Source organism: Mobula hypostoma, chromosome 7 (genome assembly GCF_963921235.1).
Source record: "Mobula hypostoma chromosome 7, sMobHyp1.1, whole genome shotgun sequence".
Lineage (NCBI taxonomy): Eukaryota > Metazoa > Chordata > Chondrichthyes > Myliobatiformes > Myliobatidae > Mobula > Mobula hypostoma.
Genome location: NC_086103.1, coordinates 153754565 through 153780505, shown reverse-complemented (window position 1 = coordinate 153780505; position 25941 = coordinate 153754565). Strand labels below are relative to the sequence as shown.

General features: G+C 40.4%; 1 protein-coding gene across 3 annotated transcripts in view; it reads left to right on the top strand.

The window, feature by feature from the left end:
* dclk1a (doublecortin-like kinase 1a) overlaps positions 1–25941 on the top strand; it is a 293292-nt gene that overhangs the window by 159182 nt on the left and 108169 nt on the right. For all 3 annotated transcript variants that reach the window (XM_063054334.1, XM_063054335.1, XM_063054333.1), the window contains exon 5: positions 15629–15748. In XM_063054334.1, the coding sequence (XP_062910404.1) occupies positions 15629–15748 (120 nt within the window). The remainder of the gene's footprint in view (positions 1–15628; positions 15749–25941) is intronic.

Genomic DNA, 25941 nt, shown 5'->3' with positions numbered 1-25941 from the left:
TAGTTCTTGGTCATGTCCTCAATTTGTTTATTGATTCCTGACCACCACACATAGGCACAGGCAAGACTTTTCATCTTCACGGTACCCAGATGCCCCTCATGCAGTTCCTCCAGCACTCTGGTGTGTAGCTTGGAAGGAATCACAACTCGTGAGCCACACATTAGAGTTCCCCGACACACCGATAACTGCTCTCCCTCACTGAGAAGGCTGGAAACAGTGTGTTACCACGCACTGGCCATCCCTTTACCGTGATGTCATACACTTTTGACAACATAGGGTCATTGCGTGTTTCCCTTTCAATGAGGCTGTTTGTTACTGGTAATTGTTCAACTATTGTTGTATGAAAGATCTCTGCTGAATCCATTTGTGTAGTTACCTCTCAAGTGGGCAGTGGTAAATGTGACAAACCATGTGCTTTGCCGTGTTGCTTGGTCCCCTTGTGTTCAATGTCATACCTGTGACCTCCTAAGAAAAGGGATATCGCTGTAGCCTTTGTGCTGTCATCACTGGAACGACTTTTCTTGGATTGAAGATCGACATGAGCAGCTGATGGTCAGTCAACAGAGTAAACTTTTGGCCATACAGGTAGTGACTGAATTTCTTGACTCCCCACACGAGGCTTAGGGCCTCTCTGTCAATCTGTGCATAGTTGTGTTCAGCTGAAGTTAGCATTCTTGAGGCAAAGGCTATTGGTCTTTCGGAGCCGTCAGGAAACTTGTGTGATAACACAGCTCCTATCCCATGGGGCAAGGCATGACAAGCTAGTCGGATAGGTAAGGAGGGGTCGAAGTGCGCAAGCACCCCGTCTGAAGTTATGAGTCTTTTAGTTTCTTGAAACGCTTTCTCACAGCTGTCAGTCCACTTCCATTGTGTCCCTGTCTGTAATAGTGCATTTAGTGGGTGTAGGACTGTGGATAGGTTAGGCAAGAACTTGTGGTAGTAGTTCACTAGACCAAGATATGCTCTCAGCTGAGGCACATTTTCAGGTGGTGGTGCCTTAAGCACCGCTTCTAGAGACATGTGGGAGCTATCCTTGTTGATCACATGCCCACAGTATGAAATTTCCTTTTTGGAAAACTCACATTTCTGTCAATTAGCTCTGAGCCCATGTTCTCATAACCTGGTGAGCACTTGTTTTAGGTTAGAAAGATGTTTGTCGTCATCCTTGCCGGTGACAATGATGTGATCCAGGTAACACTGAGTCCCTGGAATTCCCTGCAGAACCTGGTCCATTGCCCTTTGCCAGATTGCAGGAGCTGATGCTATCCCAAACACCAACCTGTTGTACTGATAAAGTCCTTAGTGTGCATTTATTGTTAGGTATTTCTTGGATGCTTCCTCAATTTCCATTTGAAGGTAAGCCTGGGTCAAATCAATTTTTGTGAAATGTTCCCTTCCTGACAGGGAAGCAAAAAGTCCTCATTACGAGGTAGAGGATACAGGTGTCCCCCGCTTTTCAAACGTTTGCTTTACGAAACCTCACTGCTACGAAAGACCTACATTAGTATCATTTTCGCTTTCAGAAGGTGTTTTCACTGTTACGAAAAAAAATTCAGCACACGATAAAAAGCAGCGCGCACTCCGAGCAGCCACTCTCCCCCGGATTCGGAATTGCTTTGCTTTAACACGTGCCTGTGAGCAGCCGTTTGCAAGATGAGTTCTATGGTATCGGAAAAGCCTGAAAGAGCTCGTAAGGGTGTTACACTTAGCGTAAAACTAGACATAATTAAGCATTTTGATTGTGGTGAACGAATTAAGACAACGTGAGTTTGGCTTGTGGAAGCTGACGAACATGATGTTGAAGAGGTTTTGGCATCCCATCACCAAGAACTGACAGTTGAAGAGCTGATGCAATTGGAAGAAAAAAGGATAACAATCGAAACCGAATGAGTAATGATAAAGTACGACTTTAATTTTGAAAGGGTACGTCGGTTTAGGGGATATTTGCAGGATGGTTTGAGTCCTTATTAAAGAACTGTGTGATAGAAAAATGAGCAAGGCTCAGCAGTCAAGCAAGCCTTCCACATCAGCCACATCAGACGACGAACCTCGACCTTCGACATCAAGGCGGGCAGAGATAGAAGAAGATGAGCTGCCTGCTCTAATGGAAACAGAGGACGAGATGACACCCCAGTGTCCCACCACCCCAACCCCCAGGCCACGGACAGATACCGATTCGCGGAGAATGCAGCAGTAGCCGGGAGGCACACAGCCCATCTTTAAGAAAAAAGCTGAAATAAACATGCTAATTAATTAGATGCCGCTGACACGTAGTTGTCGGCCCAGATCAGAGACGATGCAATCCGAAATCGGCACTGATCTGGGCCGACAATTACGTGTCGAGCGGCACCTAATTAGCTTGTTTATTTCGGCTTTTTTCTTAAAGATGTGCTGTGTACCTCCCGGCTACTGCTGCATTCCTGCATGCTTCGCAGCAATGTATCGCTCGGCGGCCTGGAAGGTGGGGGCCACTGCACCACCCAACCTGCGACGACTCAGTCTAACACACCATCATCAATGTGCTCGGCAAGCTGTCTTCCCGATTCCGGTAAGTGATACTACACTGTACATACATTATTTTTACTTTATATAGGCTGTGTATTTTTACGTGTTATTTGGTATGATTTGGCAGCTTCATAGTTTAAAGGTTACTGGAGAGCGCTTGCGCCGTGTTTTTACCAACAGCGCTTGCGCAGTGTTTTTACCAACAGCGCTTGCATGAGATTTTCCCTGCAGAGAACAGTTCAGTAATGGTTGTGGAAAAGTATTTCTACTTTATGTAGGCTGTGTATTTATCATGTGATTCCTGCTTTTACTATATGTTACTGTTATTTTAGGTTTTATGTGTTACTTGGCATGATTTAGTAGGTTATTTTTGGGTCTGCGAATGCTCACAAAATTTTCCCATATAAATAAATGGTAATTGCTTCTTCACTTTATGACATTTCAGCTTACGAACCGTTTCATAGCAACGCTGTACCTTCGGATGGCAGGGGAAACCTGTACTGTACTGTGCGGTGAACTGGGTTAACAGTCACTTTAAAGTCACCACATATGCGTACCTTGCTTGGTTTTCCTGGTTTTGTGCTGGAGGTTTTCTTCATCACTGGAACAATAGGCGTGGCCCGTTCACTCCAATCCACCTTTGACAGGACCCCAGTCTGCTCCAGATTTTTCAGCCCTGCCTCTACTGTAGGACGGATTGCATATGGCATTGGCCTGGCTTTGTGAAATTTTGGACATGCACTTTCCTCAATCTCAATCTTTGCTTTCATACCCCGAAGTGTTCCTATTCCTTTCATGAACACTTCCTCACAGTCAGCAAGTATTTGCGACAGTCTCTTAGACGTAGCCTTTGCTGACACGTTTAGCGCCTTGATGGTGTGCCAATCCAACTGAATTTTTCTGAGCCAGTCACGTTCCAGCAATGTTGGACCTCCATTTTTCAGTACATAGAGGTTCATTTGCTGTGTTTTGTCTCCGTAGGTCACTGTCACTTTAATTTTGCCTTTGGGACGCACTTTCTGTCCTGTGTAAGTCTTTAGCAGTATTTAGTTCGTTTCAGAGGTATGTGAGAAAACAGTTGTTTGTAGTCGTGTACAGAGATCACTGTTAAGGCTGAGCCTGTGTCTAACTCCATTTTCAGTCTCACGCCTGCCACTTATGGAGTGATCCATATTACTCTTCGATCATCTGTCTCTTCCACGCTGTGAAGTGGCAGACAAGACAATTCACTTTTATCTGAGCCATTTTCATCAGAACTGCTTTCTTTCATCTTGTGCACATTGTTGTATTTTCCTTTATGGGGTATCTTGTTTCTCTGTATTTTGCCCTTTTACTGCTGTTTACTGGCTTTGTATACTCTGCCAGTGTGGCCCTGTTTGCCACAGTTTTGGCATTCTTTATCTTTAAATCAACAATCATCAGGGTCATGTGACCTGTTCCCACAATGGTAACATTTCTTTCCTTCATTTCAGCACAGTGACATTTTATTCGTAGTATATTTTAGAGATTTTTGTTGTATCACTGAAGCACCTCATGCGGCTGTTTCTAATGATATTGAGATGTTTAGTGCTTTCTCAAATGTAAAGTCTTTTTCACACAGGTGCTTCTTCTGTGTGGTTTCACAGTGCATACCACACACTAACCTGTCCCTCAATGCATCCGATAGACCAGCTCCAAATTGACAATTTTCTGATAATTTGCGCAATTCAGCACAATATTCAGAAATGCTTTCATTTTTGCTCTGATTCCGTTTATGGAATTTAAATCTTTCAGCAATGATCTCCGGATTGGGGTTTAAATGCTGTTGGAGAGTGTCTACTATTTGCTTGAAAGTTTTGTCAGCTGGCTTTACAGGGTTTAACAAGCTCTGTAGTAGGCCGTATGTTTTTGCGCCCATTGCACTAAGTAAGACGCTGGCTTTCTTTTCTGCATTAACATCGTTAGCATCACAATATAACTCTATTCTTTCAATATAAATTGCCCAGTCTTCAATACCACTATCAAATGCTGTAATGGTTCCAATTAACGCCATCCTTGTTGTGTTAATTTATCCTTGTTATATTAATTTAGCCCCGGCCTTGTTAATTTAACCAAGGTCCCTTGTTTTCTTTTTGACTCACGTGACTTTTTTTTTGCTAGCGTCGCGAGCTTACTCTAGCTAGATGCATGTGTCACTCCTTTTTTTTTAATCTCCCTTCTGAGGCAGGCAGACCCTCAGCCCTGGGGTTCAGCACCGGCTGTGGTCTCGCCTGGACGCACCATGGCTCCGACTGTGTCTTTTGGTCACCCGACGTTCCCGACTCCGAATGAACTCCCGCTTCTTTTCAGACTCGCCTCTTCTGAGTACCGTTATCAATTAAAACACTGCGTTCCGATACGATGCAGGTTCATTAACCTCGTCGCCAATTTGTTGTGTATGTAAACAACAGGAATTCTGCAGATGCTGGAAATTCAAGCAACACACATCAAAGTTGCTGGTGAACGCAGCAGGCCAGGCAGCATCTATAGGAAGAGGCACAGTCGACGTTTCAGGCCGAGACCCTTCGTCAGGTCTCCATAGTCCTGACGAAGGGTCTCGGCCTGAAACGTCGACTGCGCCTCTTCCTATAGATGCTGCCTGGCCTGCTGCGTTCACCAGCAACTTTGATGTGTGTTGTTGTGTATGTGGCCGTTTACACAACAATATCATTAATAAAAAAAGCTAGAGACTGGAGCTAAGTTAACAGGGGCTTTTACTTACGGAACCTGAACTGAACATATACATACAGATCAATACACGCCTAATAGCACATGCTCAATAACGTGTTACTACGACATAAAATAGTCCCAGATTATACAGTAGGCTACATGGTACACTGCCTTTCTGAGACACCACTCCCTGAGGATGTCCTGCGTACTTTATAGGCTAGTACCCAAGATGGAGCCGACTAAATTTATGACCTGCTGCAGCTTCTTTTGGTCCTGTGCAGTAGCAGCCCCCACCCCATACCGGACAGCTAGAGAGTGAAGTTTTTGAGTGTGTTTGTTGACATACCGAATCTCTTCAAACTCCAAATGAAGTATAGTTGCTGTCTTGCCTTCTTTATAACTGCATCGATATGTTGGAACCAGGTTAGATCCTCAGGGATTTTGATACCCAGGAGCTTGAAACTGCTCACTCTCTCCACTTCTGATCCCTCTATGAGGATTGGTATGTTTTCCTTCATCTTACCCTTCCTGAAGTCCACAATCAGCTCTTTTGTCTTACTGATGTTGAGTGCAAGGCTGGTGCTGCGACACCACTCCACTAGTTGGTGTATCTTGCTCCTGTACGCCCTCTCGTCACTACCTGAGATTCTACCAACAATGGCTGTATTGTCAGCAAATTTATAGATGGTATTTGAACTGTGCCTGCCCACACGGTCAAGGGTATGGAGAGAGTAAAGCAGTGGGCTAAGCACACACCCCTGAGGTGCACCAGTATTGATCATTAGCGAGGAGGAGATATTATCACCAATCCGCACAGATTGTGGCCTTCCAGTTAGGACGTTGAGGATCCAATTGCAGAGGGAGGTAGAGAGGCCCAGGTTCTGTAACTTCTCAATCAGGATTGAGGGAATGATGGTGTTAAATGAGCTATAGCTGATGAACAGCATCCTGACATAGGTGTTTGTATTGTCCAGGTGATCTAAGGCCATGTGAAGAGCTATTGACATTGCATCTGCCGTTGACCTATTGTGGCAATAGGCAAATTGCAATGGGTCCAGGTCCTTGCTGAAGCAGGAGTTCAGTCTAGTCATAACCAACCTCTCAAAGCATTTCATCACTGTAGATATGAGTGCTAATGGGCGATCGTCATTTAGGCAGCTCTCACTATAATTGCAGTGGGAACTTCTGCCCGTAACAATGAGCCTTGAATACACCCGTCAATTGGTTGGCACAAACTTTCAGAGCCTTACCAGGTTCTCTGTCGGGGCTTGCCGCCTTGCGAGGGTTCACTCTCTTTAAAGACAACCTAACATCGGCCTCTGAGACAGAGATCACAGGGTCACCGGGTGCAGCAGGGATCTTCACAGCTGTAGTTGTATTCTCCCTTTCAAAGATAGCTTTAAAGTCATTGATCATCTGGTAGTGAAGCATCGCTGCCATTCATGCTCTTGGGTTTTGCTTTGTAGGAAGTAATGATTTGCAAACCCTGCAAGAGTTGTCGTACATCCGATGTCACCTCCAACCTCGTTCGAACTTGTCTCTTCACCCTTGACATAGCCCTCCACAAATCATACCTAGTTTTCTGGTACAGACCTGGGTTGCCAGACAGGAATGCCACAGATCTAGCCTTCAGCAGACGACGTACCTTCTGATTCATCCACGGCTTTTGGCTTGGGAATGTACAGCAAGTCTTTGTAGGCACATACTCATTCGCACAGGTTTTAATGCAGTCGGTCACAACTGCAGCCTACTCATCCAGAGTCGAAGATGAATCCCTGAATACTGTCCAGACCACTGTTTCAAAGCAGTCCGGTAGGGGCTCCTGTGCTTCCCTTGTCCAAACCTTCTTGGTCCTCACTACTGGTGCTGCAGTCTTCAGCCTCTGCCTGTTCTCAGGGAGCAGAAGTACAGCCAGGTGATCAGACTTCCCGAAGTGAGGGCGTGGAATAGCACGTTAGGCATTCTTGGTGGTGTAACAATGGCTCAGTGTGTTGTTCCCTCTGGTATTACAAGGGATATGTTGATGGTAATTGTTTAGTGATTTTTTCAGACTGCAGTCTCTTGTGTCTCCTTGGCTTGGCATTTACTTGTCTGATTTACTATGAAGGATCAGAATACTTTTCTACTTTAAGTAACTTTTTTGCTGTGATGTTTTAGATCTGTCGTTAATTCAAACATTAATAACACTAACCAAGTAACTGACCAAAATTTTACCCATTAACTATTGATGGTTAAAACAATAGGAATTGCTTTACAAACAAGAGAAAATCTGCAGATACTGGAAATCCAAGCAACACACACAAAATGCTGGAGGAACTCAGCAGGCCAGGCAGCATCTATGGAAAAAAAGTAAACAGTCGATGTTTCGGGCCGAGAACTTTCACCAGGAATTGCCTTACCTACGCATGATGAATAATTTCTGTTCAGTCTTTTCCAAGCAGCTAACTAAATAAAAGATGAACATGGCTTCACTTTTATTAAGAAACAGCATCATATGCAATACCTGCCTGTAAACCATTTAACTGTAGAATAAATTGAGTGTGATATTCTTGAATATTTCCAATAACATTTATAACGTACATAGTAATACTGTGGTCTCTATTCTGAAGGAAAGTAATTATTAGGCCCCAATGTCACAAGTATATAAATGTCTCAGTGAGCTTAAATGTTCTTGATGTCAGGATAAAGAAAGTTAAGTTTCGTAGATGTGCAAAAAGTAATCGTCAGTGGTTGACCTCCGGAATATGTTAGTATTTTTCAAACCTATGGATGCAAAAGCTTTTTACACATTTGATTGTGATGCAAGGGTCAGTTTGTTAAATCCATAAATCGAGGTTGGCTTGATTCTTCTTTTTCTCAAATATAAGTTAGAGTTATGAAAAACTGATTTAGATCTCAAGCAGCATGATAACAACTTTGAAACAAAGAACTTTAAGCAAGCTGAGCTGTAACCCCGGACTGTTTAATTGTAGAGCACAGTTTCCTTGTAGAAGCAAAATTTGTAGTGCCTATCAGTCTTTGCAGAGAATGCATGGATCCCAATAGGATTTCAGAACTGGGTCATCAGTTCTTCATAAACACACAATTTTCTGTGTGGAATAGTCCTGCTCCTACACAGCAAACACAATATTTGTTTCCAGTTAGAACGCGTATGGCTGCGTAATGTCAACCACAAACATAGGATTACCTTCAAGACACAGAACGTCTTGCTTTTAAGCCATTATTTTGTGGTTGTTCTGTATTATATTCAAGTATCGCTTGTCAGAGAAAATATTACAGCGGTGCTCTGGCAGGATAGATCAGAGGGCTCATCTAGGGAGGCCATTTGGGTGGAATTGAGGAATGGGAAAGGTGTAGTAACACTTATAAGGTGTATTATAGACCACCTAATGGGGAGCGAGAATTGGAGGAGCAAATTTGTAAGGAAATAGCAGATATTTGTAGTAAGCACAAGGTTGTGATTGTGGGAGATTTTAATTTTCCACACATAGACTGGGAAGCCCATACTGTAAAAGGGCTGGATGGTTTGGAGTTTGTAAAATGTGTTCAGGATAGTTTTTTGCAGCAATACATAGAGGTACCAACTAGAGAAGGGGCAGTGTTGGATCACCTGTTAGGGAATGAGATAGGACAGGTGACGGAGGTATGTGCTGGGGAGCACTTTGGGTCCAGTGAACACAATGCCATTAGTTTCAATATAATTATGGAGAAGGATAGGTCTGGACCCAGGGTTGAGATTTTTGATTGGAGAAAGGCTAACTTTAAGGAGGTGCAAAAGGATTTAGAAGGAGTGGATTGGGACAGATTGTTTTATGGGAAGGATGTAATAGAGAAGTGGAGGTCATTTAAAGGTGAAATTTTGAGGGTACAGAATCTTTATGTTCGTGTTAGGTTGAAAGGAAAGGTTAAAAGTTTGAGAGAGCCATGATTTTCAAGGGATATTGGAAACGGTTCGGAAAAAGAGAGATATCTAGGTATATAAAGAATGTAAAAAAAATCTTAAGAAAGAAATTAGAAAAGCTAAAAGAAGATACAAGGTTGCTTTGGCAAGTAAGGTGAAAATAAATCCCAAGCGTTTCTACAGTTGTATTAATAGCAAAAGGATAGTGAGGGATAAAATTGGTCCCAAAAGAGATGGGGGAGATTTTGAATTATTTCTTTTCTTCGGTATTCACTAAAGAGAAGGAGATTGAATTGTGTAAAGTAAGGGAAACAGGTAGGGAAGTTATGGAAACTGTGACGATTAAAGAAGAGGAAGTGTTGGCACTTTTAAGGAATATAAAAGTGGATAAGTCTCTGGGTCCTGACAAGATATTCCCTAGGACCTTGAGGGAAGTTAGTGTAGAAATAGCAGGGGCTCTGACAGAAATATTTCAAATGTCATTAGAAACGGGGATGGTGCCAGAGGATTGGTGTATTGCTCATGTTGTTTCATTGTTTAAAAGGGTTCTAAGAGTAAACCTAGCAATTATCGGCCTGTAAGTTTGACGTCAGTGGTGGGTAAATTAATGGAACGTATTCTTAGAGATGGTATATATAATTATCTGGATAGACAGGGTCTGATTTGTCTGTGGAAGGTCATGTTTGACAAATCATCGAATTTTTTGAAGGGGTTACTAGGAAAGTTGACAAGGGTGAAGCGGTGGATGTTGTCTATATGGAATTCAGTAAGGCCTTTGACAAGGTTCCACATGGAAGGTTAGTTAGGAAGGTTCAATCGTTAGGTATTAATATTGAAGTAGTAAAATGGATTCAGCAGTGGCTGGATGGGAGACGCCAGAGAGTAGTGGTGGATAACTGTGTGTCAGATTGGAGGAGGGTGTCTAGCAGTGTGCCTCAGGGATCTGTACTGGGTCCAGTGTTGTTTGTCATATATATTAATGATCTGGACAATGGGGTGGTAAATTGCATTAGTAAGTATGCAGATGATACTAAGATAGGTGGAGTTGTGGATAATGAAGTAGGTTTTCAAAGCTTGCAGAGAGATTTAGGCCAGTTAGAAGAGTGGGCTGAAAGATGGCAGATGGAGTTTAATGCTGATAAATGTGATGTGCTATATTTTGGTAGGACTAATCAAAATAGGACATACATGGAAAATGATAGAGCATTGAAGAATGCAGTAGAACAGAGGGATCTAGGAATAATGGTGCATAGTTCCCTGAAGGTGGAATCTCATGTGGATAGGGTGGTGAAGAAGGCTTTTGGTATCCTGGCCTTTATAAATCAGAGCATTGAGTATAGGAGTTGGGATGTAATGTTAAAATTGTACAAGGCATTGGTAAGGCCAAATTTGGAGTATTGTGTACAGTTCTGGTCACCGAGTTATAGGAAAGATGTCAACAAAATAGAGAGAATAGAGAGAGTACAGAGAAGATTTACTAAAATGTTACCTGGGTTTCAGCACCTAATTTACAGAGAAAGGTTGAACAAGTTGGGTCTTTATTCTTTGGAGCTTAAAAGGTTGAGGGGGGACTTGATAGAGGTATTTAAAATTATGAGGGGGATAGATAGAGTTGATGTGGATAGGCTTTTTCCATTGAGAGTAGGGGAGATTCAAATAAGAGGACATGAGTTGAGAGTTAAAGGGCAAAAGTTTAGGGGTAACATGAGGGGGAACATCTTTACTCAGAGAGTGGTAGCTGTGTGGAATGAGCTAACAGTAGAAGTGGTAGAGGCAGGCTTGATATTGTCATTTAAAGTAAAATTGGATAGCTATATGGACAGGAAAGGAATGGAGGGTTATGGGCTGAGTGCAGGTCGGTGGGACTAGGTGAGAGTAAGCATTCGGCATGGACTAGAAGGGCCAAGATGGTCTGTTTCCGTGCTGTAGCTGTTATATGGTTATAGCAAATTTCAAGTCCTGATTCACAAGGTCAATGGTGACGATCAGGTTATTCTTGAAAAATGCATTTTAAGCTGAGAGATCTTAATATATATTCAATTGCAGTATTACTTAAATGAATCTAGGGCTATTGCTTTTACTACTCACATCAGTGAGCTGTGCTACACTTAGATCAGTTTTGTAACAAAACAAGTTTCCTAGAAAAAGCCCTGAAATTTGCTTAGCTGATTCAAACCCACGTTATCTTTTTTTAAAAATCAATTCAGTTTAAACTGACATAAAGGTTATTCTTTATAGCTTAACACTTTAATAAATCAGCAGCCTAGCACGACGCTGTTCCAGAGTTTGGAGTTCAATTCCAGTGCCATCTGTAAGGAGTTTGGACGTTCTCCCCATGAACCCCGTGGATTTCCTTCAGGCGCTCTGGTTTCCTCCCACAGTCCAAAAACGTGCTGGTTAATAGGTTAATTAGTCATTGTAAATTGTTCTGTGATTAGGCGAGGGATAAATAGACGGATTGCTGAGTGGTGCGGCTCGTTGGGTTAGAACGGCCAATCCGCTCTGTATCTCTAAATAAAAATAAAAATATAAATAATGTCAGGGAATAAATCTGTCTTTGTTGCATCTGTTGTAGTGAAGCAGTCAAAATTTCACACTTTGAATATCTCCCTATAACTATCACTACATTAAAGCCATAGGGAGAAAAATTTGCTTAAGTTCTTTCGAAGTCAGGGAACCTTTCCACCAGATTGGTACCCAATAGTCACAAGCATTGGCTTTTTGAGTTTAATTGCTTTCTGATTTGTTTTTAGAAGAAAGCAAGATATGAGTGCTATAAAAATCATTTTATTACATTTGTAGGATTGAAGTGGAAGTTAAACTCATTTTTTATTACACTAGAGATGATGGAGACAGAAGACAGCTTAGTAATTATGCAAGGCGAACAGGAGCTATGTGCAGTATCATGTAAAAACGTACACTGACAAAATTCATCTTAAAAAGTGAACTGGTATAGAACCTAGAAAATGAGAAATTTCAGAAGTGGTTCACAGAGACATTCAGAATCTAGTTTATGCAATTATAGTGATTCTGTTGTCAAGGGCTGTCACGTTAATGGGAAAATCCTATTAAAACTGAAGTTAGCTACCACCAGATGTAATATTGTTGTGTAGACAATTGACATTGAATTCTCCATGGATGATTTTGACAGGTGACAGTAGTTGAGGAAATTGATGGATGCAGAAGCGCCGTGGTGACAGGTAGGCATTGCATAGTTGGTAGTCACATAGTCATGACGGCAAAGGATGTGCCCCTGTGACTTGCTGAGTCCACGCCAGCTGTGTATAGAGCAAATAAATCTCTTGATTCCTCCTACTTTATTCCTATAGCCCTGTAAATTTATTTCTAATTTCCTTTTGAAATCATCGATGTATTTGCTTTTCCTGTACTCTTGGCAGAGAGCTTCAGGTCATTATCACTAGTTACCTAATCCTTTAAATCTATATCTCCTAATCCTTGTGCTAACAACTCCAAAGAACAGCTTTTCTTTGTTACCTTATCTGAACCTGTCAAAATCTTGAAAACCTTTAGACTAGGTGACATCCATTCTAGGTATAGCCATCCTTTCTCATGCATCCTGCCTATTTTCAGCCTTCTGTTACCTCTTCTATTCTGCTTTTATTAGTATATGGTTAAGATCTATTAGCTCAGCAAACACTGACAAAAGTACTCATTAAACATCCCAGCCTACCCTATGCCTTGTGAGCGTGATTCCTTAATTATCATGAGTGTCAACACACTTCTTTCTTCTTGCTGGTAAGTTATTTTTGGGTCATTTTATGTTAACTAGTATTCTAAAATCATTTTCTTATGTTCCTTCTCAATTTATAATACATAACCTCGTTCTTTCTTGTAGAATCATCTGACAAACATTGTGATCCTTGTGGAACGCAAGCATCTTTTTTTCATGTTCTCTGTCTACCTTGACTTTTATGGAGATCTGGCATTATATAATCTGAGAAGAAAATAAACTTCTGTTGAATTGTTCTTTATCGAATCTGCTAGTTACTTGTCATAATTTATTTTACAAGCTCAATTTCCATTTAATAAAACCATATTGACTCTGTAAAATCATACTTTTTTTCCCCTGTCCTGAATGCTTAGCAATGAATTCTAGCCTTTTCCATATTACTAATGATAGTCTGTGCCTTTCATGCTCTGTTTTCTTCCTCCCACTTGTTTTGAAATATCAGAGTAAAATTCGAGTATCTAGGATTTTCTGGTGAATCCACCATCACTGCAGCTTTTTTTTAATAATTAGATGTATATGATCAGCTTTGATGGATTTGAATGATTTATCAGATACTTTATTGTTACTGGTGTTGATCTCAAAGTTCAAATTAGAGTTATTAGTACATATATTATCAAAGTATATATACTATATACATCCTTGAGATTCGACTCCTTGTAGGCAGCCACAAAACAAAGTAACCCAATAGAACCCATTAAAAAAGACCATCAAACACCCAAAGTGCAGGAGGAAAAATTGTTCAAACAATAAAAGTAAGCAAATAACATTCAGGACTGAAGTTCATGGAAGTGAGTCCACAGCCACGAAACCAGCCATCACTGTAGCCGATTCAGTTGCAGGCCACAGCCTCAGTTCAGCACAGAGATGAGTAAACCTTACGGAGCAGCAAGCTGAACACACCATCCCCTCCCTCACCCCCGGCTCCGAAATCCTGACCTTTTCATTCTGGCCTGGCACTTAAATTGGCCAAAGCTCGGGTTGTTTTCTTGCTCTCTGACTCGGGCCCTGCTGCCTCGACTCTGACTCACCTTGGATCTGCGCTTTTTTACTCCAAGGCTGCTCCACCAGTTGCCAAACATTGGCTCACTTCCCACTCTCAGGCTTGGGCCCCACTGCCTCAGTTAGAGGTCATAATTATGTTTTACATTTAAAATAAAAGCTTCCTTTCCATCTACTGTGTATGTTTTGCTTAAAACTTTAAATCCACCTTCTTATTTGAGCTTCATTTCCAGTCCTGATGAAGGGTCTTGGCCCGAAATGTCGGCTGTTTATTCCCCTCCATAGATACTGCCTGGCTTGCTGCATCTCTCCAGTATTTTGAGTGTACTGCTCTGGATTGCCAGCATCTGCAGAATCTCTTGTGTTCATGAATTTAGCGAACCACAGTTTCAACGTATCTCATAGTTTTCAAAGACAGATGTAGCAATGCAACAGATCCCACTGTCCCTCTCTTTCTTTACACCCTTTAGAACTATGCCAGTATATCTATGGTAGAATCTGTGGAAAAGGAGGCAGCACTAACGGTTCAAATCAAAGACCTTTCATCAAAACCAAGTGTCTTTGACCTTAAATATTAACTCAATTAAACTTTTCATGGATGCTGCTCAATTTGCTAAGCGTTACCAGCCTGTTTTAATATTTTATTTAATCAATGTAGACTCTTCGAGGTCTCTCTGCCAAGATATAGCAATTAATGCCTCTGAGCACTGGAATTAAGCTGTCTTTTACTGAAAAGGTGTGGGAGTTTGTGATTGGTTGAAATTTCCAGTGCTTGTGTGGCAAGACCATAAAGAGATAAAATGGGAAATGGAAAGTCAGCTGAGGAATGTAAAGGGAAGTATTCATAAAGTTAGGCGAGGAAAGAGTGGTCTGTAAGTAGTAGTTACATAAGAACTTAGAAAAATTGTAAAGAGTAGAAAAGAAGAGATCACTGGGTTTGGAATTGAAATAAAAAAGTATGAGTTTCATGTACAATGGAGTTGAATGGTGAAGGATGTGATGGAAGTGAAGCATTACTAGGAATGGTAGGGGGGATAAGTTGAGAGTAGTGTTGAGACCTATGTGGGGAGGTGAAAATATCCTCTCAGTCTTATAGCATACTTCTTTATGGATTGAACCGGATTCTGAGATGTCTCTAGTAGCCCTTCCCCCACATACTTAATTCCTTTCCCTGGATTAGCATTGGAACATGTCAATGCTCATATCATTAACTCCTCAAAAATTGTCCATTCTTCTGCTCAAGCAATCAATCACCCACAGTATATTTTTCTTCTAAAGGGTACGTAAGATAGAATCAAACAGCAAGGAAACTGGTCCACTGGTCCACTTACAAAGAAGAGAAAATCTACAGATGCTGGAAATCTGAGCAACACACAAAAAATGTGTGTGTGTTGTTCCACTGGTCCACTTACTCCGTGCTGAGCCTTACTATCCATTTTCAGTAATCTCATTTCACTTTCCCCATATTTCCATCAACTAACCCCAGACTGGACCACTCATCGACACACTGGGCCGATTGACCTACCAATCTGCACGTCTTTGGGATGAAACAGGAGCAGACAGAGGAAACCCATGCAACAGAGTGAGAGGATGCAAATCCCACACTGATAGCACTGGAGGTCAGGATCGAGGTCATGTTTTCAGAGCTGTGAAGCAGTAGCTAGATTAGTTGGGCCATTGTGCACACGTTGTTAACAAACTTTCTACATTCCAGAGATAAAACATTTTGAAACTTGAATTGTTCTTTTAAAAAAATATAATTTTCCTTTCTTCTGCATCCACAGAATGTAGAGTTGTTAAATCTACATCATACACTAAAGTCCCTGGTGCCACTGGCCGAAACACCACTACAAAGAGCCCTGGGCCCTCACGGCGTAGCAAGTCTCCAGCTTCTACTGGCTCAGGTAATCAAGAAACATTCTGTACTGATGCGTGAAAAGTTAGTACATCCTGTAATAAAATCAACACTTTTAAAAAATAGAACTAACCATTACTACAATGCAATTCTTAGCGATTGTGAAACAGCAGGAACATGAAAACTACTTGTCTATTGAGCTGACTTATATTTTTATTTTCTTTCCTGCATTCTCATGTTATTTCATTGAAGATAAATTGTGACAGCTGAATTCATCTGCATATTTGTTAAGTTAATGTTACAAAAAGATCTTGGGAGTTAAATTGTTTTCTTGCTATTAGAGTTGTACCACAGAAACAGACATTTGGTTCACCACATCTCTGCTGATTTACTATTTTTCCTATCTACACTAATCCCACTTGACTATATTTGATCCACATCCTTCCATACCTTATCCATTCAAGTGTCTATCAAAATGTCTGTTAAATGCACAATTGTATCTGATTCTACCTCTTTTCCTGAGAGCTCATTCAAGACATTAACCACTCCCTATGTTAAGAAAGTATAATTTCCCTGCAGTCCCTTTAAAGTTACTGCCTGTCACCATAAATCTTTTCCCCCATGTTTTTGATATCCTTAAGAAGGGTGGCAAAAGATTCTGTCTATCCTCCCTATATCTCCTATATACTGTTTCTCTATCAAGTCACCCTTCAGCCTTTGTTTTTGCAGGAAAAAACAAGTCCAGTCTATTAGCTATAGACACCCCTCCAAAACAGATAACATTCTGGTGAATCTCCTCTGCAGTGTCTCAAGACAACCATGTCTTTCCTGTTAGTATTGCACACAGTACTTCAAGAGTGGTCTAACCACTGCTTTGTAAAGTTGTAATATATTATCTCCACCTATTATGCTCTGTGCCCCAAGCTATAAAGCCAAGCAAGCCAAAAGCCTTATTCACCATGTATCTGTTGTGACAATTTACAAGATACGAGGTTCACGATTGTGTACTGTCATTTTTCAGTACAGGAGTCCAAAGGAGAACAAAATGTGTTAACTCAGGAGCCAATGTAGCAGAAAAAACACAATAAGCATAAAGAACACGATAAATATAAATATAAAAGCAATCCTGTAAAACACAATGTACTGTTATATACATAGACCGACTGTATGTGTATGAAGTGATGCTAGGTGATGTGTACATAGTGGTGGTGGATCAGTAAATGGGTGGAAGATGTTGATTAGCCCGAGGTGTTTTTGAGTCTAATGGTCCTGGCATGGAAGCTGTGTAGCCTGTTCCCTGATGAGAGTGAGACAAGCAGTCCATAAGTAGGGTGGGTGGAATCCTTTACAATAGTGCTGGCCTTTCCCAGTACCTTTCTATGTATATATATATATATATATATATATATATATATATATCCTTGATGGTAGGTAGGCTGGAACTGGTGATGCCCTGGACAGTTTTAACTATCCATTGCAGTTCAATACAGTGCAGTTTCTAAACCATACAGTGATGCTCTCCACTGTCCATCTGTAGAATGGCATGATTATGGTCTTGAAATCCGAAGTCCCTCTATTCATCAAAAATATATTTATATTTACCTTCCATGCTGTTACCTAGGTAAAAACATTTATTTATGCCATCCCTGACTCAGCAAGTTATTTTTTTCCCATTACATAAACCTCTCTCTCCTGTCTGTCTTCCATGAATCCCTGACACAGTTCTGTCATTTTTTTTTGTATAATTGCATCAATGCAAACTTTGGCATCTATTCCATATGCACAATAAATGCTGGTGTTTTGCATATTGGAGCATTTAGGTTTCAGATATCCAGGAGCAGTGATCGCTGGTATACTGCCGCCTTTGGAGAAGGAAGATAGTGAAATTCCTTGACTCTTTCCTTATGGCTTCATAAAGCTATTCTACTCATTCCACAGCAAATAGCATCAAAGTGCTGGTTTGTAAGGCTGCTGTGGGTAACTCTTACATTCTGCTTTTTTTGGAAAGAGGCTTATCCTCTTAAAAATCATTTTAAAATTCTTTTGTGGTTTGTGGCCCTTTACTGTTTATTGTTAATTGCCCTTAAGTGTATCACAATTTTAGTTTGCCACTCATCCAGATCATGTTGCATGTGGTTTTTGGTTGGTTCATTTTCTGAGGGTTTATGAATGAATCTGACTTTCGTGCAAATACTGGCTAGATGGTCTCTTCATGATGGAGCAAAGGCTGCCAAGGATGATTGGGTTTAAGACATACCCCTAATGGATTTCTGTTGCTGCCTTTTGTAAAGTCATGAAATTCTGACTTTAAGATTTCAATTCAAAAATAGAAGATTTCTGAAGCAACCCATATGAGAAACTCAGCATATCATAAGCCCGTAAGATACAGGAGCAGAACTGGGCCATTCGGTCTAACGAGTCTGCTCCGCATTTCATCATAGCTGCTCCGCTTTCCCTCTCAGCCTCACTCTCCTGCCCCTCCCCCCACCCCATATCTCTTCATACCCTCACCAGTCAAGAATCTATCAACCGGTGCTTCAAATAATATACATGAAAACTTGGCATCAACAGCTGCCTGTGGCAAAGAATTCCACAGGCACCACTCTGTGGCTAAAGAAATTCCTCCTCATGTCCATTCTAAAAGGATGCTCCTCTACTCTGAGGCTCTTCATATGACAAACCATTCAACTGTGGAATCATTTTGTGAACCTCCTTTGAACGCTCTCCTGTTTCAGCAAATCCTTTCTTTTTTTTAATTTTATTTTTATTTGGGTAAGGAATTCACAATTATCATGTACTTTTTTCACACATATAACCTTTTCCATTTTTTTATATGTATAAAACTACAATTATTTATACATTCTTAAGTACACATTGAGATGATATAAAAGGAAAATAAACATTTAAATAGATAATTATGTACTGTGGTAAATCTAACCTATTAGGCTAAGTAATGAAATTAGTTGTTAAGAAAAATAGTAATAATAGTTTCCATACAACCCTTCTGGACTATTTCCACTGGTCCAAAATGTTGCATACAAGCCTACATACCAACCATTGTAGGTGTTTATATCCCAATTTGTTCGTGCTTGTTCCTGCCCGCAGACATAATTATCCAATCCCTATGTACTTACTTAATTTTTTCATTTTTTTTATCCCTTTCCCAAATCTTTCCCTTTACTTGTGTTAATTCTCTATTTTCCAAAAAAAAACAAACATTTAGACTAGGAGTACTTACGTTAGCAATATTACTGTGTTGATGAGAAGAGCAATATAAATCATTAGGAGAGTCATCTAAAATCTGCTCGCATTGGGGTTATATATTCAATCCATTTATTCCAGATTTGATAAAATGTTTCTTTTTGAGTTCTCAGGGAGTAAGTCAACTTTTCCATTTTAAATATTTCCAAGATAATTTTGTACCAATCTGCTAATGTAGGTGGTATTGGATTTAGCCATTTTCTAGTGATTGATTTCTTACTTGCTGCTAAGAGGGCCTGCAGCAACTTTATATCTTCCTTCTGTTCAAGGAACAATACATGCCCCAAATAGAGCGTCTCAAAGTTCAGAGGTATCTAGGACCTAAGTACCTTAACTAATGTTCTATGAATACCTTCCCAAAATAGACTTAATTTAGGGCAATCCCAGAAAATATGAAAATGATTTGCCTCCTTGGAGCCGCACCTTCTCCAACACATCATATTTGTATCTTTATATTTTTCCTGATATGGGGTCTTGAAGTATCTTATAATGTTTTTCCAACAATGTTCTCTCCAAGTCAAAGAATTAGTCGAGGACCATTGAAAGCTGCAGATTTTCCCCCAAGCCTCCTCTGAAAGTACCAACCCCGCTTCTTTCTCCCACTTCTCTTTAATATACAGTGTATTTACATTTTTAGCATGGGAGAGTGCATTATATAGGCGAGAAACTGATTTACTAGGTATTGAACTGCAAGCCAAATTCAGAATCTTGAAAAATTCTAATTCTACTGTTGATAGGTCTGTATATCTACAACTCTGGTTAACATAGTTTCGTATTTGAAGGTACCTAAAAAAGTCATTATGTTCTAGGCCATGTTTGTCCTGCAGGATTTGGAAACTTTGTAATACTCTTTTATCTATAAATGCGAGGTAGGTTGTAAGACCTTTCTTTATCCATAGCTCAAATCTTTTATCTCCTCTGTTGGGAAGGAATTCGGTATCATACGCACACCACCTAAAGAGTTTTAACATGTTATTAATTCCACATGAATTAACCACCTTCTGCCATACTTTTAATGTAAGATTTATCCAAGCATTATTAAATTTTTCCAACTGGGCCATCAATCCTTTGTCAGCTATTGAGGCCTGAAGAGGAAAACTGTCAACTAATCCAAATTCTATTTCCTTCCATCTAGCCTTATATTCCCTATTACACCAATATAACAGAGGGGTTATCTGTGAGGCATAAAAATAATTTCTCAGGCAAGGAAGAACCATACCTCCTCCTTCCTTCCCTAACTGTAAGGTGTTATATCGAATTCTAGGTTTCCTTCCTTGCCAAATGAAGCGGGAAATCCATTTGTCCCATTCCCTGAATTGATTATCATCCACCTCCACTGGTAAAGTACGGAAAAGATATAATAACCGAGGAAGAATATTCATTTTTATAGTATTTATCCTTGAATTTAAACTTAAAAAGGGGATAAGATTCCATCTATGCATATCTGCTTTTATCTCTGAGATTAATGGCCCATAATTTACCTGTGACAGTGTTGAAAGATCCTTCGGCAGGGTTATTCCTAAATATTTTAATGATTTAGCTTCCCACTTAAGATCGTATGTATCCTGCAATTTTTTGGATGGTGTATAATTTAGGGACATAACCTGCGTTTTCTTTACATTTATTTTATAACCTGATATTTTCCCAAAGTCATCCAACAGTGTAAACAATCCTATAAATGATTTTTCTGGTTCACTCAGATAGACCAAAACATCATCTGCGAATAACGCCACTTTCTGTTCAATCCCTGCCACCTTGATACCTTTTACGATTTTGCTCTGTCTTATTAGTTGGGCAAGTGGTTCAATATATAGCGCAAAAAGGAGAGGAGAAATTGGGCATCCCTGTCTAGTGCCTCTCTCTAAAATGAAGGAGTCAGAGAGGTCCCCATTTATCTTAATTCGGGCTGTAGGGCTGTCATATAGAGTCTGAATTACTTTAATAAACCTTTCTTGAAAGCCGAATCTTCCTAACACTCTGTATAGGAATGCCCAACTAACCGAATCAAAAGCTTTCTCAGCGTCCAATCCTACTACCATTGTCTCTGTCTCGTTCTTATTAACCTGTTCTAATATGTGCAGAGTTCTCCTTATGTTGTCCTGTGTTTGTCTTTGTTGAATAAATCCAGTCTGGTCTAAATGGATTAGGCCAGGTAAAAGCTTTTCCAATCTGCGCGCTAATATAGATGTAAATAGTTTGTAATCTAAATTAAGAACACTAATTGGCCGATAATTGCCACATTCTAGTTTATCTTTACCCTCTTTAGGAATAACTGAAATAATCGCTTCTCTCCAGGAAGGTGGAGTTTCTCCTCTCTGCAAGATCCAATTAAAGGTGTTAAGTAGTAATGGGGCTAACTGTGTCTTCAGGGACTTGTACCACTCTGAGGTAAACCCATCAGAACCCGGGGACTTTCCAGCCTTTAACCTAGAGATGGCCACGTTCAGTTCTTTGACAGTTACTGGTTCTAATAAACTTTCATTTTGTAAATCTGTAAGTTTAGGTAGATCTAAAAAATTCAATACACTGTCTATATAGGGCTCATTGGGGGCCCGGGGTTGGGAGTACAGCTCTCGATAATATGTTTCAAAACTCTCTTGAATTTTCCCTATTGTACTCTCCACAAGCTTTGTCTTTGGATTCTTTATTTTATGAATTGTATTGTCTGCTTGTTGTTTTCGTAATTTATATGCTAATAATCTAGCTGATTTACCTCCTACTTCATAATTCTTTTGTCTCAGGTAAAGAAAATTTCTTTGAGTTTCCAACGTATAAATATCATCAATTTCACTTTGCAATTTCCTAATTTCCTGTTTTCGATTTGAATTACTTTTGTTGCTATCTACAACTTGAAGTTGTTTTAATTTTCCTTGAAGGTCTGCTAATTTTTGTGCATTGATTTTTTTCATGTGAGTAGTAATGGAAATAATTTTCCCTCTCAGTACAGCTTTCAATGTATCCCATAAAAATCACTGGTGATGTTTCTCCCGTGTCATTAAGGTCTAGATATTCTTTGATTTCTCCCCTTAATCTCTCCATTACTTTCGGGTTATTGAGTATATGTGAGTTTAGCCTCCATAGTGTTTTCCTCATTTTCCTTTCCAGGATTAGAGACATAGAGACTGGGCTATGATCCGACAGATCAATTGTTGCAATATTACAGTTTTTTATCCTGAGTCTATCTGTATTAAAGATAAAGAAATAGTCTATCCTTGAATAGGCTGAATGAGGGAAAGAGTAATATGTATAATCTTTACTAGTAGGGTGTAATTCCCTCCAGACATCTATAATTCCCAACTCCTCCATCAATGAATTCATTTTCCGAGTCAGAGGTTTATTCTGAGTAACTATTCTTGAAGAATCTAATATAGGATTTAATCTAATATTAAAATCCCCTCCACAAATTACTACCCCTCGAGAACTGACCATTAGGTCAAAAATGTGTCTATAAAATGACCATTCACTACCTGGAGGAGCATAAACATTCAGCAATGTTATTTCTGTACCTTCTATTCTTCCTGTGATTTTTACAAACCGTCCTTCTTTGTCTCTAGTCTCTGAAATATGTTCATAATTAAGAGTACTTGATATTAAAGTAGCTACCCCTCTTTTGTGACTCAATTTATATGATGAATAAAATACATGCTTAAAGCCCATTCTTTTTAATTTTCCATGTTCAGATTGGCTCATATGTGTTTCCTGGAGGAAAGCTATTTGTGCCCTCTCTTTTTTCAATTTAGACATAATCTTATTTCTTTTAATTGGATACAAAACCCCATTAACATTATAGGAAATTATTTTTACCAATTCAGTTTGCATTTTTCTCTAGTAGAAAAAAAGCACTCTCCTTTTCTAACCAAACAGTAAGCAATCCCTTCTCAACAGTAAACCAAGACATATAACCACACCCTAGACATTTCTGAACGTATAACATTTGAAAATTTTTCCCGACTTCCCACAGTGAGGCCTGAGCACCGACCCGCCTCAGTTCAGAGGGATAACCTCTATCTTCACCCTGTGTTAGAGGGCCCTCAGCAGTTTGAATAATCATAGAGAATTTTCTCCTATTTATGTCTCGACCATATTGCTATCATTCAAGTTACTCCGCCTAGTTTATTTTCAGTTACCAGTTTTCATTTTACTTTTAAGTCCGATTTACTCTTTTCAGTCATTTCTCTTAATTAATCTGTATTCTCTGTACATTCGCGTCTGAATATTTGCAGCTTTTCCTTGTAGTTTGACACTCTGGTTCGAGTGGAGCGTCCTCGCCCCACTAACTGCCACGACTTCTGCCGAATCCTCTCCAGTAGCGACTCCGGTTGGGTGATAACTTTAATAGGTAGTCCCCGGTCCGCCAGGTCCAACGTTGCCTCCTCCACCGTAGTGTAAGTTTTTGTCCCTTCGTTGTAAAAGACTCTCAGCCGAGCTGGATACAGGGTCTGGAATCTGATGTTGTTTTCCTTCAGGACTCTCCGTGTTTCCGTATATTCCTTCCGTCTGGCAAGAATCCCCGGTGCGTAGTCGTGGTCTAAACTAATTTTGCAGTTGTTCCACATGAAACCTTTCTTTTGCCATGCTCTTTTAAGCACCTCTTCCTTCGTTCTGTAACTGAGAAATCTGATCAGAATCGATCTGGGCTGGGCGCCTGCCGGAGGCTGTGGTGCCAACGTGCGGTGAGCCCTTTCTATCTGTAGGTCTTTTGCGGCCGCTATATCAAGGTTCTCTCTAAGCAGCTTCTCCACGAAGGGAATCATCAATCCGGGTTTACCTTCGGTTCCTTCGGGAACTCCGTAGATCCTCACATTTTCCCTTCTCGAGCGGCCTTCTTGATCTATTAGTTTCCACTGGAGCTGGTCTTGTAGCTTCAGCATTTCTGCTATCACTTCCTCGGCGTTTTGTAGCTTCTCTTCAATTCCAACAATCCTCGCTTCGGCTTCATCTATCCGCGAGTTAGTTTTTACTATTTCTCCTTTAATATCTTCCAGCTGTTTGCTGTTATCTTGTCGGAACTCGCGAATCTCTCCGAGAATCAAAGACAGAGTCACCGATTCCCCCTCATTATCTCCGTCCTGGCTTGCCGTGGGGGAGCTAGGTCCGTCGCCTTGCTGCATCTCTTTATGTTTATCAGCCTTCGAAGCGGACTTTTTATTCTTGTTCTTAGACATCATCCTTGCCCCTTTTATTAATATAGTTATGCAATATTAAGTATTTGTCTAAATTCGATTTTGGGGCAGTTTACCTTCTTTTTTGTCGAGAGACCTTTTCCTTACGCCGCCATTCCCTTGATGACCCGGAAGTCCCCAGCAAATCCTTTCTAAGATAAAGGGCCCAACCTGCTTACAGTACTCCAAGTGAGGCCTCACCAGTGCTTTATAAAGTCTCAACATTACATCCTTGCTTTTATATTCTAGTCCTCTTGAAGTGAATGCTAACATCGCATTTGCCTTCCTTATCACAGACTCAACTTGCAAATTAACATTGAGGAAATCCTGCACAGGGACTCCTAAATCCCGTTGCGCTTCCGATTTTTGTATTTTCTCTCCACTTAGAAAATAGTCAATCCTCTACGTTCGTTCTACCAAAGTGCATGACCGTAAACTTCCTGACATTGTATTCCATCTATCACTTCTTTGCCCAGTCACCTAATCGGTCTAGGTCCTTCTGTAGCTTCTCCACTTCATCAAAACTACCTGCCACTCCACCTATTTTTATATTGTTTGTAAGCTTTCCAACAAAGCCATCAATTCCATCATTCAAATCATTGACATATAACGTAAAAGGAATCGGTCCCAACACTGACGCCTGTGGAAGACCACTAGTCACCGGCAGCCAACCAAGAAAAGGCTCCCTTCGTTCCTCCTCTTTGTCTCCTGCCAGTTAGCCACTGCTTTATCCATGCTAGAATCTTTCCTGTAATACCACGGGCTTGTAGCAGCCTCATGTGTGTCACCTTGTCAAAGGCCTTCTGAAAATCCAAGTACACAACATCAACAGATTTTCCTTTGTCTATTCAGCTTGTTATTTCTTCAAAGATTTCCAACCAGTTTGTCAGGTAAGATTTTCCCTTGAGGAAACCATGCTGACTACAGACTATTTTATCACATGCCTCCAAGTACCCTGAAACCACATCCTTAATAATTGACTCCAACATCTTCCCAACCATTGAGGTCAGACTAACTGGCCTATAATTTCCTTCTGCATCTGTCCCTTCTTGAAGAGTGGAGTGACATTTGCAATTTTCCAGTCATCCGTAACCATTCCAGAAACTAGTGATCATTACTAATGCCTTCAGAACCCTGGGGTATACACCATCTGATCCAGGTGACTTATCTACCTTCAGTGCTTTTAGTTTTCGAAGAGCCTTCTCCCTAGTAGTGATAACTTCACACACTTCATGACACCTGGCACTTCCACCATACTGCTAGTGTCTTCCACAGTGAAGACTGATGCAAAATAATTAATCAATTCGTCCACCATTTCCTTGTTCCCCATTACTACCTCTCCAGCATCATTTTCCTGTGGTCCAATATTCACTCTCACCTCTCTTTTACACTTTATATTTCTGAAGAAACTTTTGGTATCCTCTTTAATAATATTGGCTAGCTTCCTTTCATATTCCATCTTTACCTTCTTAATGACATTTTAGGTACCTTCTGTTGGTATTCCCAATCCTCTAACTTCCACTAATTTTTGCTCTCTTATATGCCCTCTCTTTAGCTTTTATGTTGGCTTTGACTACTCTTGTAGCCATGGTTGTGTCATCTTGCCTTTAGAATACCTCTTCCTCTTTGTGATGTATATGTCATGTGCCTTCCAAATTGCTTTCAGAAATTCCAGCCATTGCTGCTCTGCCACCATCCCTGCCAGTGTTCTTTTCCAATCAATTCTAGCCAACTCCTCTCTCATGCCTCTGTAATCCCCTTTACTCCACTGTAATACTGATACTTCTGGCTTTAGCTTCTTCTCAAATTTCAGGGTGAA